This window comes from Alligator sinensis, unplaced genomic scaffold, assembly GCF_000455745.1.
Source record: "Alligator sinensis unplaced genomic scaffold, ASM45574v1 scaffold359_1, whole genome shotgun sequence".
NCBI classification, from domain to species: domain Eukaryota; kingdom Metazoa; phylum Chordata; order Crocodylia; family Alligatoridae; genus Alligator; species Alligator sinensis.
In genome coordinates this window covers 198,496-216,858 of record NW_005842577.1, presented here as the reverse complement: position 1 = coordinate 216,858, position 18,363 = coordinate 198,496, and the positions used below count along the sequence as shown (strand labels likewise).

Genomic DNA, 18,363 nt, shown 5'->3' with positions numbered 1-18,363 from the left:
TGCCACAGTCTTTGGTTCACTACCTCAAACCTCCTCTCCCTCCTCAGCCCATAGCCTGAAACTGGGATGCTCAATGGAAACACTACCTGCATCCCCAACCCCTTTAGCCCCGCTCCCAAATCCCTGTAGCACTTCATGACCTGGCTGGGAGCGCTCCAAGCCATGTCATTTGTGCCCACATGGATAAGGAGCATAGGGTAGTGGTCAGTGAGCTGGAGTTCAGGGATCTTCTCTGCAATGTCTCGGATTCGGGCTCCTGTGAAGCAGCAGACTTCCTGGGCTAAGGGGTTGGGGCAGCAGATTGCCCCCTAAATCCCCCTCAGGATGGAGTCTCCCATGACAAACACTTTGCGTTTTGTCTTAGGGAGAGTGGGGGCAGTAGCTACAGTTGAGCCTGTGTTGCCTGCAGGAGCTGGCAGCTTGGCAGGCTCTGCTGGGGCTGCAAGAGATTCGTACCTGTTGGAAAGCTCCAGTGGGGTGGGGACCTTTGTGTGTCAGGCCTTGGGTCCCCTGGTCACCTTGGTGCAACCCCTTGGCTGGACAGCAAGGGAGGTCCCCGAGTCCTCCCTTGTCCTAGAGGGTGACCGTGCTCTACCCTCTGCCTCCTGGGGGAGAAGGGCCTGGCAGTAGAAGTCTATCTCCCACTCACCACACCTGATGGCATGCAGTCTCTGGACTGCGGCCTGGAGCTCCTCCAGCTGGGGCACCAGAAACCCCAAAAGGCAGAAGACCCCACAAGGGGAGGTGACCATGCTCCTGGACTCCAGAGCCTGAAAAATTTTCAGGCAGCTCCCACAGCCGAGAGCCAGAGGCTCTGTGTGCATGGAGCCCCGAACCATGGGCTCCGTCTGGGTAAAGGCCTTTGAGGAACCAGAGGGCTGGGGCCGCAGACCCCAAGGGGAGCCTTGGGTTGTGGCGTGAGCCCATCCGCATGATGCCACTGGTAAACCGGCTGCAGCTGGCACTGCCTACCCTAGGGGCTCACAGGCAGGGCTGAGGGCTCTCCCACTCGCCCTCCTGCACAAACTCCCATGCTAACTTGTGCACTGGGCCCAGAAGCATGCCTGTTTGCGCATCATGTTCGTGAGTCTGCAGTTGCATGGCTCCCTGGGAGGCTGGGCAAAGTAGGACCTGGGGCAGGGAGAGGCCCTCCTCAGCTCCACTCAGCCACCCCACAGCAGGGCCATGCCCCTCCCAATATGGGCCCTGCTTACCTCTGGCAGTGCTGGGGGTTGGCAGGGTGCTCTGTGGTCACTGGGGGGGCCTCAGGGTGCAGAGGCATGACAGGCTTACACCTGTGCATCTCACACTGCTCCTGGGGCCAAACTAAGCTTTTTTTTCTGTTTGGCGGGCACTTTTAAACTCCACGTATGCACAGTGGGCCCGCCGCTGGCAAAGTGCTGCTCCCTGTCAAGTGGGGCCCTACCCGGAGCTTTGGGGGACCCTGATCTTCTGGAGAGGGACTGGTAAGTACCCTCTTTCCCCTCTTCTCTCTCCCCTCTCTCCCTGAGGGGCTGAGTGAAGTAGGAGCCAGGGCAGAGCAAGGCCCTCCTTGGCTCCACTCAGCCGCCCCGCAGCTGGGCTATGCCCCACCCACCATGGGCCCCGCTTACCTCCAGCAGTGCTGGGGGTCATCGGGGTGCTCCATGGTCGTTGGGAGGGCCTTGGGGTGTGGGGGCGCGATGGGCTTACACCCATGCATCTCATGCCACTCCTGGGGCCACACAGATGTGGTGAGGCCATATCTGGAGTATTGTGTTCAGTTTTGGGTTCCCCACTATAGAAAGGATGTGGACAAATTGGAGAGGCCAGTGGAGGGCGAGAAAAATGATGAGGGGGCTGGGGTACATGATTTATGAGGGCGGAGGCTGAGGAAACTGGGCTTTGTGCATGTCTTTTCACAGCATCTGATGAAGTGAGCTCTTGCTCACAAACACTTATGCATCTCTGATTCAATTAGTCTATAAAGTGCATCTTTATCTTGCCTTCTGCATAAAACAGCTAAACTTGAAGAGAAAAGAATCAAACAAATGATCACTTGAAATGCTTTTCGAGTGATGCATAGGTTGTGACTACTGAAGAATGTTAAGTACCTCCTGTGTTGATTTTCTTGGATTTGGTATTTTCCAAGAAATACCAAGACAAAAAAAAAAATGTTACGCAGCTTTATGTCATTCAAAATTGTCTTCTGTCTGTACGGCTATGGTCATACTCAATACTGTTAAGCTAGATTTTCCATTCACTGTCAATTTTGGTTTTAGAGAGTGGGAGGGGATGGTGGGTTAATAAGAAATTTGGTTTTGATCTTAATTAGGCTGAAAAAAAATCATTTTCCAATGAACCAAAACATCCCTAGATCCTGCAACTGCTTCATGGATAGAGGTCTACCTAAATTGAAGTAGCGGCCTGCTGATTTCACGGGCAGAACACAGGGCCCAGCAGCCATTTTGTGGGGGGAACACGGCACCCCCCCACACCTCTGACTGACTATGGGACCCTAATGGCTCAGCCCCTCACCTCTGATAGGTTGCGAGGGGAGGCAATTATCTTGTTGGCAGCCCTTCGAGCAGGCAGTCCTCCCATGCCTCCTCCTCCTCTGCCCTGAGGGACCAGCATTTTGTTTTCAGCACATTTTTTTTTTCCAAAGATTTTGCGGGCAACGTCAGATTTCATGAAATCCACAAAATGGTGATATTGGTAGGTCCCTATGCATACATTTAAGCTCTCGTTAACGTCACTGTTAATATGTGAGAGCAAAAAGACTGTCCATATATTGGCAGTCAGTAGGGAATCTACAGGAAGGCAGCTGATCTGTCAGGCTTACCTGACCTTAGAGCAGTTACCTCTATTTCCTAACACCTGTGGTGCAAGGGCAGACTCACTAGGAATCCATGTAGGACTTCGCTTTTAAAAATGACAAATTTAAGACAATAAAGGAAAATATTTTGGGTTCAACAAATTGAAGATTTTTTGTTTGTTTGTTTAAGAAACTGCATGATGGTATTGTTTTCTTTCCCTGAATATACAGCCTTTCACTGCTCTCCTGGGGTTTTTCACAAATTTAGAGAAGTTTATTTACCATAAGTTTGACGTGGAAGTCCCTGGGAGGCTCTGAGAATATAAAAGAGAAGTTGAAAGCTCTGTGAACCAGTCAGTCGACTTCTGTTCTCACAGCTGAGATGATATTCAAATTCCTCCTCTTTTCTGGAGTCTGGACTGTTGCTTCAGGTAAACTTTATATTTTTTGGCTAAAACTTATAAAACTTTTGTTGACAAAACAACCTGCTGACCTGATGATTTATGGCTACAAAGAAATGTTTGCTGCAGTTTGGCTTCTCACTGACCATCCCAGATAAGCATCTTCAGTAGCAAAGCACTACTGGTAGACAAACAACCATGTTGTCCATTGGGGACAGGGTTGGGTTTTACTCCTCTCTTTCTTTACTGACACTTCATACTTAGACTGCTTACTTAATTTACCTTCAAATTAATTCTAAAAGAAGTGTGTCCATCTGCTACATGTTTGTGCATAGATTATTTTAAAAAATATTAAATGAAAATAGTTAATATGCTTTCCAACACCCCACCCAACTTGATTCCATCTTATGTTTTGGCTGAATTTATGGTTGTCAGGTATTAAACTAGTTTTCTTCTAGTCAGGCTGGGATGTCTGACTTAGACTACTGTGTTTCTGCCAAAAAAGGTTCCAGTGGCAGTCTATCCATAACAGAGCTCAGCACAGTACTAAGCTAAGCACTTGAGCATTGATTCTTCTGCTTAGGTGGATTCTGTGCTTGTTGCAACTATGCTAGTAGCAGTATGTGAACAAACTTGGACATATTTATACTATGTTGCAGTTATGGGAGTGACTATGGCGTAAATATTCTGTACGTGAACAAAATATATCCTTGTCATAGCGGTATGCATGGCAAAACCTTATTTCTGGTCAGCAACTGGCCGTAGACTTAATCATACTGACTCAAGCCTAGTTAGGAAAGGAAATACTGTTGTTTGTGCCTGGTTTGTCTATATCTTACTTTGGGGGGCAGTAATATAAACCAACCAAGTTAATTTTAGCTTCTATTCTAAGAGAAGAATCAGTGCAGAATGAAGTAGGGCTCACCAGTCATTTTAATGGTACTTCAACGGGCCTTTGTTAATGGGAAAGCCATTAATATTTTATGGAGCGTTTCAATACTGTGGCTCTTTGATTTTGAAAGATAACTTTTCATGAACATGTCTCATTCCAGCATGGGAATGGGGGTCCAGGCCTCCTGGTCAAGGCCCCTCAGAGGCCAAGCTGTCATGTATGGGCATTCCCCTGTCCTTCCCACTACTAATTCTTAATATGTTTTATTCTGTGAGCTATCAGAAGAAGTGCTGCAATTAAGATGACTGCTGGTCCATGGACTATAACTTAAGACTAAGTTATATATGAAGCATTTGCTCTACACTAATACATTTGTATGTAGAAGTATACATTAAAGTGCAATTTTCAGCTTTACTAATTCAAGTCCAGTAGGATAGGGACTGGTAGCAACCAAAAATTGCTAATAAAGTGGCTGTTGCTCATTGGTTTTATGAGTCCTTGTTACAGATCCCATTGGACAAATGTTCGCATCACAAAACACATGAGCACTTGTTCTTGGGATCTGAACTGGCTGTCTCACTGGCAATCTTGTGAGAGAGGCAACTGAATAGTCTGGGGAGATGTCTTATCTTAATGAGTGTCCCTGTTACTTTCAGCAGTTTAACATTCCAGTGAATTTCTCCAGGACTACTTTTTTCTGGAAAGTCTAAAGGTGAAGCATGCAGCAAATTTTAAAAATTGTTGGGGAACATTTAGCATATTAATGTAATAGATTTTGGGATCTCTCTATTGCATATGTTTCATGAATAGATGTAACAATCTTTGAATTACACCTTCTGATTTCCCACAGGCTCTGTGCAGGTAACACCAAGCAAAGTCCAATCCACTAAAGAAGGAAAAAATGTCACTTTCCTCTGCCACTTGATTTCAAAGCATGATGTGCTTCAAGTCACCTGGCAAAAAGAGAGCGGGAAGAAAGAAAACAACATAGCAACCTATAGCAAGATAAATGGTCACAAGATCCTGGATAACTATGTTGGCCACATAAACTTTACCCAGCGCGACTTAAAAGTCTCTGCCATCACCTTTCATGCAGTCACCATGGAAGATGAGGGATGCTACAAATGCATCTTCAACACATTTCCCTTGGGGTCCGTTTCTGGCAGGATGTGTCTCGAGGTCTACGGTAAGACATCATCAGTGTTCAGGGGACTTTTTTGAAACTCTAGCCATTCTCATGGAAAGAACGATGTTGATCTCTAGTTGCAACATTTGTTAAATCTCTCTATTCCTAAGGCAAAGTTTTCCTAATTGCTCTTCCATCCTTCCTCATCAGTTGTACCTTTGATAGGGGGGGAAGTAGTGTTTAATGGTTATTTTTAATTTTTTTATCATTAAGAAAATAAGAAATCAGGAAATGGTGACTTTTGATATGCAGCTTACTCAGAGTACCTGATAGGTTACCATTCCCTATTCTTCCAGTTTTGAAGCTTTAGTTGTAGGAAGAAATTCCAACTGCACATTGCATTGAAAGCTGAGGACCTCTGCTCCCCAGCATGGTACTTCTGTGCCACTGAAGTGTTTAAATTAAGCTTCTACCTTAAGCTTACATTTTGACATTCAACATTGAACATATCTGGAGGTGAATTATGGAGCAACAATTAAAAAACAGTGGATAGGTTGAGTTCAAGAAATTGGTAAGAAGGGAGGCAGAGAGAATTTCAGTATGGATGCTGTTTTTACCCTGTGGTAGGTGACTAAGAATTCATCATAGAGATCAGCTTATGTTGGCTCAGAGAAATGAGTGGGAAAGAACACTGTGAGATGAGATGTCAGGTTTCATAATCAAACATAATAAAAATCCTCAATTAAAATAGAGATTCTATAAAAAAGAAAGGGATGGGAGATTACCTGGAAATGAAATGAGAATGTGTAGCTATTCAGATGTCTTGCAGGGTGTTTCAGTTTTAATGCTAGAAGATAGGTGGGATATGAGAAGGGTTTCAATATCCACTATTAGCAATTGTCATTCTTGCTGTCTTGGACACTCAAGCAGATTAAGTTGTGCCCTAAGGAGTTTGAGCAGAAGGTGTTTTCCACGTATACAATTTCTTGGAACAACAGTATAGAGGCATAGTGCAGCCTATAGTGTTGTGGCAACTTTGCTCATCTGTTAATATCAAAGCTTTCCAAAAGAAGCTCACATCCATGTGACTAGAGCCCAAAGTTCAGGATAATCCTCTGAATTCTCATGTGATAAATTTCTTAAGCAACCATGGAGTGGATCATATAGCTAAGCACAGGTGTCTAGGAACAGATAGTGGGAATGAAATCTGAATTAAGGCATGATTAGATCCTAAATCAAAACTGACAAAATACAGAAAGAATTTAAATGTAATTTTCTGGGTAGTAGAAGGGACTCACTTTGTTTTGTTTTGCTTAAAATAAATCATTTATAACAAAGAAAAACATTTTGTACAAACATGCATCCTCCAATGCAGAAGTATAGCTTTTACCATTAACATTTAAAGCAGGAAAAGAATTTTCCCAAGGCAACCCAAATCCTTGCTATTATGATTCCTCCTGGCCTTGAACAAACTTAAAAAAAATATTTTTCTACCAATACACATGCTTTTTGGAGCAGCCATTTGTTTCTTGAATCCAAACCTATGCAATAATCTGCACAAGCATATCTGTAGTTGACAGACATTATTGCTTGCAGTTTCTGTGAGTCTTTCAAAGGTTTCACTCTTTCTTTAAAGAATCAGAGATGAAGATCTACTGGCATGAGTTCAGATTTTGTCGGTCACAGAGGATGCCTGTATACATGTGGGGAGGCTGCTCCATGCTGTAATTACAGCGTGTCAGAGCAGACTCAATTAATTAAGTCTGCTTAATTAATTAATTGAGTCTGCTGGACAGTGCTAAATTGTGCACTCCATTTGGCCTCCGTGTCTTGTATATTAGCATTCCTGTACATCAAAATGGCAGCGGGGGCACTTTAACTAAAGCTTGTTGAACGAGCTTCAGTTAAGCGCCCCTACCACCATTTTGAAGTGTGGGGATGCTGATACACAAGACACTGCAGGCACTTTAATTAAAGCAGCTCTCAGAGTCACTCTTGTTAAAGCCCCCCATCTTCCTCTGCCCCACCCCTGGAGCATGTATAAAAACATGCAGAGATCCCATACCTTAATGGAATACAACCTAAATGCTGTAATAACCATCTTTTATGAGGATTACACATCTCTCAGCATTTGCTTCTAGTGTATTTTATTGATATACAAAACCAAAGTAAATTATACTAGGTTCTGTGTATGTCTGTCCAGGGCTTTAGTTTTTTTTCAAATATCCTACTGTGTTTATATCAAATACATTGAGAAATAAAATGCATTGAAAAGTGACTGTTAAATAAACTAAGCATTTCTTAATTAAATGAATAACCTTATGAAACTTAGCATATTCAATCAGGTATTGCACTCCATTTGGTGGTATTTGGTACCAGATGCTTCTGGAGGAAGGTATATACCCTTTTTCTGACTTGCATCTGGCAAAGTAAATTGTTCCCTATGCCTCTTTGAATCAGTTACTTTCTAAGGTACCACCCAACCCTACCTTCAGCCAGGGGAGACTTAATTCTTCATGTAGCCTTTAAAGCAGTTAGGAATCCCATATAGTGAGATACGGCCTTATTATAAAAGGTATGGGGAATTTCCTAATGTAAGGAAAGAAGCATTATTTTTGTTGGTGGGACTTTATGCCTACACTGCAATCCAAAGGTGCATTTGCATCTTGTATACACATCCCCAATCTAGCTGTAAGCAAGTTACCCTGTGTACAAAGAACAGGATAGCTGAAACATCATGAGATCCAGTGGGAACCTTGGACAAATACTCAGATACCTAGTCTTTGCTGGCACAGTTACCCTGTTACCAGTATCCACACTAGCTCAGCAGCAGACATACTCTTTGTATTGCAGTGTAGACCTACCTTGAATTGCTTATTTGCCTACCCTGTAAGGGCAGAGGCAGACTTTCCTTTTGCCGCCTTCATAATACACTGAACGCTTGTCCTGCTCATTTCAATCTAGTGAGCATGCAATGTGGATTTTCCCTTAGGAGCACTGATACATAGCATGTACCAATTCTTTTCACTTGTCACAGCGTGTGGCCTCCTAGAATGCTGCTTATGCATATATTTCACAGGGCAATCAGGTTCAATATTTTTTCTCTCCAGATTGCACGTTGACGGCATTCTTCCATATGTACTTCTCCAAGCTTCTTGCACCTCAGTGATGTTCTGATAATTCCAATAACATTTCAAAGCTTTCTTTTGCTGTTCTAACAACAGAAATACCTTCCCGAACATTGCTAACTGAACTGAATGAAGGAGACAGTTGACAATGGTTCTGTCAATGTGGGTCTATATTCCTGAACACTAAAATGGATGTTCTATATATATATATATATATATATATATATAAGATATACATTGTATCCCTTCCTCGAATAATAATTCAAGATTCTTAACCTCTTAAAATCTAGCAGAGCTCCCAGTTTCACCTGGTCAGTCTGCCAAGGTCAGGAAGAAATTCCCTCCATCCCCTTTGCACAGTTTTGCCCAGTGCATATTTGGTCATATTTATTCTGTTTTTATTTTCACCTTCCTCTAATGGATCCAAAATTGTCCAGGGTGAGAGTGGACACATGCTCTGAGGTATAAGATATCCTCTTTCTTAAGTTCCTGGCTTGCTGATTTGCTCATATACTCTGGGTCATATTTCTTATTAACTTTAGGATTGGAAAAGAAATGTCATTCTCATCAGATTGTCAGGGACATTGGGGAGGGAGGAAAGGAGGTGGTGGTTGTCTTCCTCTGCTGTGTGGACCCCCTGCTATGATAATCTGAATATATCTCACCTAAACAATTTTCTGCCATGTCATGGACTGGGTTTGTAGGTGGCAACTCGGGTCTATTCTTTTCCCAGCCTCTGGCACACTTCAGCTTAGTTTTGTGTAGACTGAAATGCTTTGGTCTAATTTAAGTATTTGGGCTTGAAATGAGATTTTTGGGTAAAACTTAATGGCCTGGGATAAACAAGAGGTCAGATGACATAATCTGGTAATCCCCTATGGCCATAAATGATATACAGCTACAAAATGAGCTTACTCGTTGGAAAATTAAATGAGACATAGGACATGGGAAATGTTCTGAAACATTTACACTAGCTTTTATCTTATATTTTCACCCAATGATATCACCAAATGAAACATTTTCAATCCCTCTGACCCATTTTAACTATAAAATATTTTAATTTGTACTGTGAATGCTTTAAATTGTGCATTTATTTTTGAATTATTATTCTGGTTCAATCTCGAAGCTACTTTAGGGCATGTCCTGAATGGGCCATTCTTGCACATGTGTCAGGCATAGAAATACTCCAGTGAGGCCAGTCCAGGGTTGTCCGCAACAGCCAGAGACCAGCACCAGGAGACCAGCCTGCAGTGGCCTCACTGGTATGTTTTGGGGTTTGGGGCATGGAAGTGCATGGGATAGAATTGGCAATGGCCCATGTGGGACATGTTGCCACTGCAATACAGGCATATCCTTAAATTCCTGATTTAGATGGGCTTCTGATGCATATGATCAGAAATGTGGGGAGGGGAAGGTGTTTTAATTAGTGTGGTTCCTGGGCAGCCGCTCTAATTGGAGTGCCTCACCGTCACATATATTAAGCCCCCACATGTTTAAAAATGACTGTGGGATACTTTATTTAAACCTCATTCAGCAAAGCTTAGTTAAAGTGCCCTGCAGCCATTTTAAAACACGCAGGAGCTTAATACACATGACACTGCAGCATTCGAATTAGAACACCAATGAGCATGTGTATAGGCCACCCTAAATTCCTATTTTGACTATGGGAGTAACTTGTGCTAAACCAAATAGAGGATTCCTACTGTCTGAGAATGTGATACAAGAATTCACCCCAAAGACTGTCTGAACCCCTCAGTCACTCCAAGGTGCAACTCAACTTGCAAAAATTTCTGCTTGAAGGGAAATCATTATCTGCTTGCCCTAGAGAGAAGGAAAGGATAACTGGGGATTCTCAGGGAGATTACATGGCAGTTGTTGACAAGCTTTTACAGTCTTCATATTCCACGGGAGGGTTATTCTGGCATTGGCACTATAACTGGTTTATAATTGTTCAAGGGAACTGAAACCACAGCTAGTATCGTATACCACACATAAGGCCTAGCAACCACACACTGCAGGAATAGGTATATTCACAAGAGGGAATTTTAGAGTTGTGTTGCTGGAACAGGGGGTGGGGGAAAATGCTATAAAAACTGGTGTAATAGGGATGGGTTTTCCCGTAATAAGAAATGACGACAAAAAGAGAATTTGAGTGTTGCCCCTTTGTACTTCTGAATTCAAGATCTTTCTGAAGAGTAAGTGGCAGATGCTGGAGCTGGAACCTGAGAGAGAGGCAATTGTTTGTCACAGTGATGGTTACTGGCCAGTTGACAGGATCCTTTGTGGCTGTATTCATGTGTATCCAGATACATTCTGAATAATATAATGGAGATCTCAAAGGAAGGTGGATAAATACTGACACTGTTTCCTAGATGGAGAAACTGAGGCTCAGGAAGACTTATGTGCCAAACCTCATACAGTGAGTCAGGGGCAGAGCAAATTCTGGCTCTCTTCTATAAACATTAGATACCAGTGCCACTCTTAGCCTCCCACTGACATTACTGGGATCATGGTCAAGCCCTTTAAAATAAAGAACATTGAAAATAAAGAAATTTGAGTGGCTTCATTTAATATCTAAAAACAGAGACATAGCCAATGAATAAGGATAGATTCAATGTAAGATTCAAATGTCTGTCTATCAGGAGAGCTGTTTTGGGGCAGAACTTGTGAATTTGGCTGTATAATACTTCAGGATTATAACATTTAACAAAAAATCTAATGGGTGGGGAAATATGGCCCAATGTAAAGAGCAGGGTTGTGAGATTTGAGAAATATGAATTTCCACATTGTCACAGTTTCACTGCATGACGGGGCAATTTCGATCATTTCTCTGAGCCTTCTGTCAGAGTTTCGTCTACAAAAAGCATTGATCTCCCACTTGAACAGTGTGAAGTATTAATATCCAGTCATGTGAGTTATTTTTCACTGACGTTCTGTAAAAGACCTCCCAGTGGAAACACCTGCCCATGTGACCTTGGGAAGATTTTACTCACTGTTTCTTTTTTGTCAGTTTCAATAATATTTGAGGCCAATGTCGTGGGCGGTGATAACCAAAACCATATTTTTGTGCATCTTGTGAGTAAAAGAAGAAGTTCAAGTAATGATTTGCTAATTGAAACTTAATGTTCTTTGTGTAATCACTCCTCTCTCAATTTCCAAACTCAGATGGGAGATTTTTTTTAAAGTTTCAGCTGAAATCCCCAGGACTGTTTTTACTGCAGTGTTAAGAGGAAGCAGTATTGTAATTCATCAGTCCTTGCAGTTGGATAATATTGAGTTTCTGTCTGGTTGGGGACGAGAGAAGTGAGATGTTTCTGATGAGATCTCAAAAGCAGGTGCAACCATAATAAACACATTGTCTGGGGTTATAACATAGAACTTAATGGACTTTAGGATTATTGTAGAAACTAGAAATCAAAGACCTCGTGAAAAAGAACCCTAAACTGACATTATTTATTTATTTTGTACCTAAGTATGGAGTGGCTGTAGCTTCTCTGAGGTTAAGGTTGGTACATGGTGTCTTATTTTTGGCTTGGAAAATTAGCATAGGGCTAAGGGAAGATACTTAATGGTTCAGGAGAGATGTAGATGCCAAACCGATAGATGCCACTTTTTATCCTTCAACTTTGTTTTGACTTTCAGTTGATTTGACTTTCAGCTTTTATCCATCCTGGTTCTTTAATTCTAAGTATATTTATTTATTTATTTATTGCTAGAAATATCCTGCTCAGGAATGGAGCCCCAAAGGTCTCCTGGATCCTGTCCAGCCACCTTTGGCAGAAACCATTTACCTGCACAGTGGAAAAAGAGACGCTTTGATAGAACACACAAATATTAGTGAATCAACAAAATCTAAAACCCTTTTTGTATCAATCAAATGACAAAACTATAGTTGCCAGTTTTAAGACTCAGGGGAACATCCGAGGAAACTAATATTTTATTGCAAGTACCTAGACTTATTGATCCATCTGTAGACCCAGGTCCTTCCAAGGCATATACAGATGCATAATTTAACTTACATGTATGGTATGATGAAGCTCAAGTCACCAAAGTACAGTTGTATGTCTGGGTAAATCTTGGCATGATTAGGGCACCTAAGGAAGTGGTGATATTTGCATGACCCAAGCATGTGTTCAAGTTAATGGGAGCTTCTGGATGCTCAGCACATGTGAAAATGAGGCCCACACTTCAGTTCTTAAGGGTGTGTAGTTAAGGAACCACTCCTTTATACATTTTGTCCTTAATTTTATAACTCAAAATATAAGCACGCTTTACAACTATATAAAGGAAACAAAACTGATGGGAGTTTATTAATTACATATGCTCATTTACTTCAGTTGCACAACGATACAAAGACATAACATATAATGTTACCGTGATTTGATTTTAAAATGATCTGTATGGGGAAACTTGCATTGTTCCTGCTTTACTTTATTAGTTTCTTGGGTCAGTCCTAGGGCTCTTAGGTCAGCACCTACCATCTACTAGTAAAACTATACAAAAACAAAAAAGAAAAGTAATAGACATCTGCCTTGCTCATTTTAGTTACCTGGCTTCTTACTTCCCACATATGTTACTTTTTATCTTTTAACCCACTCATTCTTGCTTATGTCAAGCTGTGATAATATACTGCAGCTCCCGTGCTTTTACTTCCCCATGTCTGTATTTATGGAGTTCTTCATTTTTGTTCCAATATTGTGAAAGCCTGTATTACCATGCTGAGTGTCCTGGTTGGCTGAGATGGCAGACAGCACTGGAAAGTAAAATTAATAGAAGCTTTGTCTTCATGACTTAGCAAGAAACAGGCACCAAGATTCTCTTTTCCAAGCATACAGTTCTTCACTGATATAGCTGGAGGTATTAATCTTATCTTGTGTTTTACAGCAATATCAGAACCCAGAGTGGAGGCCAAGCTTGTGTCCAGCCCTGACAATGCTGGAGAGAAGCTGCTGGAGATGAGCTGCTCAGTAACAGGGAAACCAACCCCAAAGGTCTCCTGGATCCTGTCCAGCCACTTTCAGCAGAGACCAACAGAGTATTTCATCAAACATGCTAACCAGACTGTGACTGCTATAAGCAGTTTCACGCACGTCCCCTCCAGGATACTCTTGGAGGAATCTCTCACCTGTGAGATCCAACATCCATCTCTGAACATTACCCTAGCCCTGCCCAAGGACAGGTTGAAACAGAGTGAGTATAAGATTTGTTTTGGGGAGGAGGAGGGAGCTATATCCTGTGGTATGAGATAAAAGTGTTTCTGAGACAATGCAAAGTAGGAGGTCCTGGACTAGTTGTCAAACAAAAGCTCCTTTAGCATAGCTGAGAGAAAGACAGGGTTTCTCATGCAAAGGAGATAGGGATGCTTTGGGACAGCTAAGAGAACAAGAAGCGAGTGTGTACACAGTGAGGGACAAAATATATGGCTGGCGATGCCCTCACTTGGAACAGGCCAAAGCACAATCTGTTATGGACTGAAGGCTACATTAAGATCCTAGTGACAGACAGCTTGTTTGGCAGTACAGCTGCACCTGGTCCTTTCCTTCTTCTGGAGTTTGGCAAAGCTGACTGCAGCTCTTGATGTAGTTTTAGCCCTTCTCTTAAGGTTTGTTGATTCTTTTGCAGGCCAAGATCTACATGAACCAAAGGTTAGAGACGTACCCATCTATGTGTCCACTGTTTTGGTTCTCTTGGTTCTTCTTGGCTGCTTCTGCCACTGCTGGAGATGGCAACATCAAAGAAAAGAAAATCAAGATCTGTGCTGGGTGAGCCCTTCCAGAAGTATGTTACCAGGGGACCATGGGAATTAGGGGCACCACCTCTGAATTCGAACCTCCTAGAACTTAAATGCTGGAGGCTGGAAGCGGGAGAGGAACAGTGGAAAAACTATGGTCATACCCTGCTCGCTGTCCCTTTCAGCATCCACTCTCTGCCACTGTATGACACAGGATAGTGGGCAAGATGGACCTATGGTCTGACCCAGTAAATGGCTGGTCTTATGTATGGGCTATTCTTATAAATAAGCCCATGGCTGTTGTGCAGTGGACCCAAAGTTTAAACACAAAATTTATTAAGAGTTACTGAATATCTTCTCAGTGCTGTTACATCATGTCTGGAAATAGAAAAATGCAAGTTCTTTGCTGATCCTGATAGACTTCCATCTGTATTTTCAAAACATTATATAAAGGAGGGTGGGCATCATTAACATCATCTTGGATAAAAAAATAGAGACACCAAGACACAAAGTGATTAGCTCATATCTAACTCCCTCCCTGGGAGGAAAAGAAGTTGCAGCAATGTTTGCAAAAACAGAAATTAAATATGATATGTCCAGCAGTCTGGCTTTTGGACAGCTCTCAGTACCAGACTATAGTAAACCTTCGCTGGAAAGCATTTGCTTTGAAAACAGCACAGCATTCTATAAAAAGCAGTGTTGTGCAAAGCCACCACAAGTGAACTGGCTAATGGAGGCTCTTCTATTGCCTCTCCACAATCCTCTCTAAGTCAAAGCTGGGTTCCCTTGATCATATTGTAGGGGAGAAATTTATCCTTTGTCCTCTGATATAGGCAGAAGCAGTAATTTAGCCTCTGAGAAGTCTGGAGTTCTTCTCCAACCTTGAAATAATTCACCCTTTTATTTGCTTAAAAAGCTATGTCTTTTTCTTTTGGTAGGTACTGCCCATCAGCACCAGAGATAAGAAGTCTATATGGTGCACAGACCATGGTCAACCACGCCCTACCACACCTTGTGCCTCTGAAGACTTACTAGATAGCTGACTGCTTGTTGTGTATAATATAGGAGACCTTTGCTATCTGTAGTGAAGTAGGAGCATTCACCCATAATTTGACTTTTCCTGGGACTTTTGTTTTGTTCACATGCCATTACTACACTTTTTATGAAGAAAGAAGCAAAATGAGATGTTTTAAATATCTATTTATTTTTATACATGGTCCAATACATTCAATTTTTATATAGAAATGAAGTTATTTATTAAATTATAGTTGCACAGCTGCATACAATAAAAGGCAAGATTTGTATTTTCTATAATCTTTTTATTAAGACTTCTTGGTTATTGTTTCTTACACAAGCTGCTAGCCTTTTTAAAAATTCAAATATGTGCTATATTTTGTGAAGCTAAGAATCTTAAATCACGTGGAAGAAGGGTATCTCAAAAATGTGTACATACTTCAGTCATAATGTGACAGGGTGACTGAAGCACTGCCACGGGAACACCAAGGGGGAAGTAAAAGGGACAAACTTAACTCAGGAAACGGGAGAAGCTGTGGCAAGCTGGGACAAGGAAAATGCTGTGCTCTGAATGATTGGGGAGTCAGTTGGAGTCATGGCAGATCAAAGGCTGCCGCTGCAAACTCAAACACCAGGATTTGAACCTGGGAGGGAGAAAACCGTGCAGCAAAAGAAAAGACCACACCAGAGAGCAAGAGAAGAATAGCAGGGTCAGATGGTCAGTGAGTAGGAGGCGCCATTGTAGACCCGGCTCGAAAGAGGGGGATTTAAGGGATGCCGAGGAAGCATCCAGGGTCAGAGGAGAATGGAAAGACAGCAAAGAGCAAGAGAGGAGAATGGAAAGCAGATGGGAGGAGAAGACTGACCCCAGAGCCTAAGGAAAGACTCTGGCCCCTCAACTTACCTGGTGAGACCCAGTGAGGAACATGATCCAACAGGGAGAGCCAATTGACTAGTGAATCCAGTACTGGTGGTTGAAGAGAACCACTTTGGGGACCTGGGAAAGGAAGAAGGTATGGACAGAACTACTCCCCGGGAGGGTGGTAGGAAGAGAGAGTTAGCCCCAGTCCCAGGAGGACAACAGGGGACCAAAAGAGAGAAATAGCTGCCTTGGGACCCATGCAAGGAAGAACGGGGCAAGCAGCCAATTAGCCAAAGCCTTAGGTGAGGATCCTTCAAGTGAGAGCAGAAACCTCAATCTCAGAGGCACATAACAATGCCCGGAACATCAGGTGTGGTGAGGGCAGGGTATGGGAATAGTGGAGCCCTGCAAAGAGCTGTCAACATCCTGAGCTTATGATGAATAGCTGGTGTCTCCCAAGAGTGTCTAGACATATCTCCCATAACATCAAAGGCGTGGGAGGCAGTCTTTCCTATGACAAGACACTACCATTCCAATCAGGAGACAACGTGGTTCTGAGTGGTGTGACATCAACTTCTTACACTGTACTCTGCATATGGAGCTCCAGCCCCCTGCAGACATCTTCCACCTTCCAAGGTGTCCGGAGCTTCGCACATGGGGAAGAAGCCGCAGTGCTGAAGCTTCCCTGTCTCCACCCAGGGTAGCATGGCATGGCCATGGCAGAGGCAGCTGGAGGTTGGGGGGACCAAACAGCTCCCCAGCCCAGCCCCAGGTGCTGCACAGGCTAGGGGGCTCAGTGGTGGTGGCTGCTGGGCTTGGGGCCTGCTGGCACCTCTGAGCTCACCTGGGAAGCCCACTTCCCAGCCAGCCCCAACCTGGTGAGGCCAGATGCCACTGGCAGGGCCCATGTGGGGGGTGGGCAGGGAGCAGGGTTATTCCCCCCTCTGTCCCTGGGGCACCACAGTGGGGTCTGCACACCCCAACCACTGCTGTTACTGCTTGCTGTGTGCCTGGGACAAGTGGTGGAATAAACCCCCTCTGCCAGACACCAGAGGGAGGGGATAGGATGGGGCTTATTCCACTGCTTGCCCCAGGCACATACTGAGCAGTGGCAGTGGCAGTCGGGGCAGGCAGACCTGGCTGCAGTCCTCCAGGGGAGTGGAAGTAGAGGGGAGAATAACCCCCATCCCTGACCCCTCTGCCTCAGGGACCCAAGGTGGCCCCCGCTGCAGCAGCGAGGGGGGAGCACCTAGCAGACCGAGGTCAGGTCCCTGCCAGTGGGACAGGGAGGGATGAATTAAAGTTCGCCTCAGATTGGCCACAACCCCCTCCTCCCCAGCGCAGCTTCCCTGAAAGGGAGGACACTCTCTAGCACTCCTCAGCTCCTGGCCTGTGCACCTGCAGGCATGCACCCACATTTTCTCAGTCCAGAGAAAATGTTCTCTGGACATTTCCAGAGAAAATGTCTGCACTGTTACAAACCAGTTCAACCTAGGCAGGTTAGACTCATCTGCAAAGGTTGAATCAATTCAGGCTCCAGCTTTTTAAATGTCTGTCCCTAGCCTATGGGAGCTTGGGTGGGAAGGAGAGGGAAACAGGCCAGGAGTAGGAGGCTTGAAGTAATGAGCTGTCAGTCATGGGAACACTACCAGCTTGAATTCCCAGAAGCATTTTCCTAGAAAGAAGTGATGAAAGAGCAAAGAGGAAAACCAGAGTTCTCCATGACTTTCTTCTTTCCCTTGGTCCTACCCTGGCTCAGGGTTTTTCCATGGGCTTGGTCTCCCCTGACCGGGGAGAAACTTGACATTTTCTTCAGTACAGGGTTAGAACAGAGGAAGAGCCATTGGAGAGTAGAATAACAGCAATGATTTTTTTGGGACAGGAGAAAAGAAAGGGTTGATGCTTGAACCCAGAGAAGAGGAGTGGAGTTTGGCAGAACAAAGGAACCAGTAGAGAAGAGGGCATGCAGGGGGGTCTTCATGACGGCTTCTAAGCAGTTGGACAGGAGGAAAGGATTATAAGTTGGAAAGCAGCTGGGAGGTTCCTAAGGAATGAGGAAGGTAGCAGGTACTGAGAGGTTATTTGGGAGTTGGAGGGTTCTGAACAATGGGAAAGGAGAGGAAGGTCAGTGGGCATCCAGTTCCAGGTGGGTTGTGAAGATGAAATTTCTGGGACTGAAAGGATGCTTGTGGGGGGGAGCTGGGAGGATGGGGTCTGGGCAGTGAGAACTTAATGAATACTGAATATATTTTCAGAGCAATGGAACATACATAAGACAGCTGGGTTTCTGGAGGAAGTGTTATTGTAGTTGACATGGGAATTCATGCCATTTGGAAGGAGGGCTGAGGTAGAAGATATTCCAGAGACTATTGCTTCCTTCAAAGAGAGAACCAACAGCATAAAAAAGCTAAA

General features: G+C 43.7%; 1 protein-coding gene across 1 annotated transcript; it reads left to right on the top strand.

Moving 5' to 3' along the window:
* Window positions 1-1,876: 1,876 nt before the first annotated feature.
* On the top strand, window positions 1,877-15,363 carry LOC102382338 (OX-2 membrane glycoprotein-like). Its single transcript, XM_006032495.3, has 5 exons — window positions 1,877-3,228; window positions 4,941-5,276; window positions 13,229-13,534; window positions 13,967-14,106; window positions 15,014-15,363. Exons 1-5 carry the CDS (start codon window positions 3,180-3,182, stop codon window positions 15,116-15,118), a joined length of 936 nt encoding a protein of 311 aa, XP_006032557.3. The 5' UTR covers window positions 1,877-3,179; the 3' UTR covers window positions 15,119-15,363.
* Window positions 15,364-18,363: the final 3,000 nt, after the last annotated feature.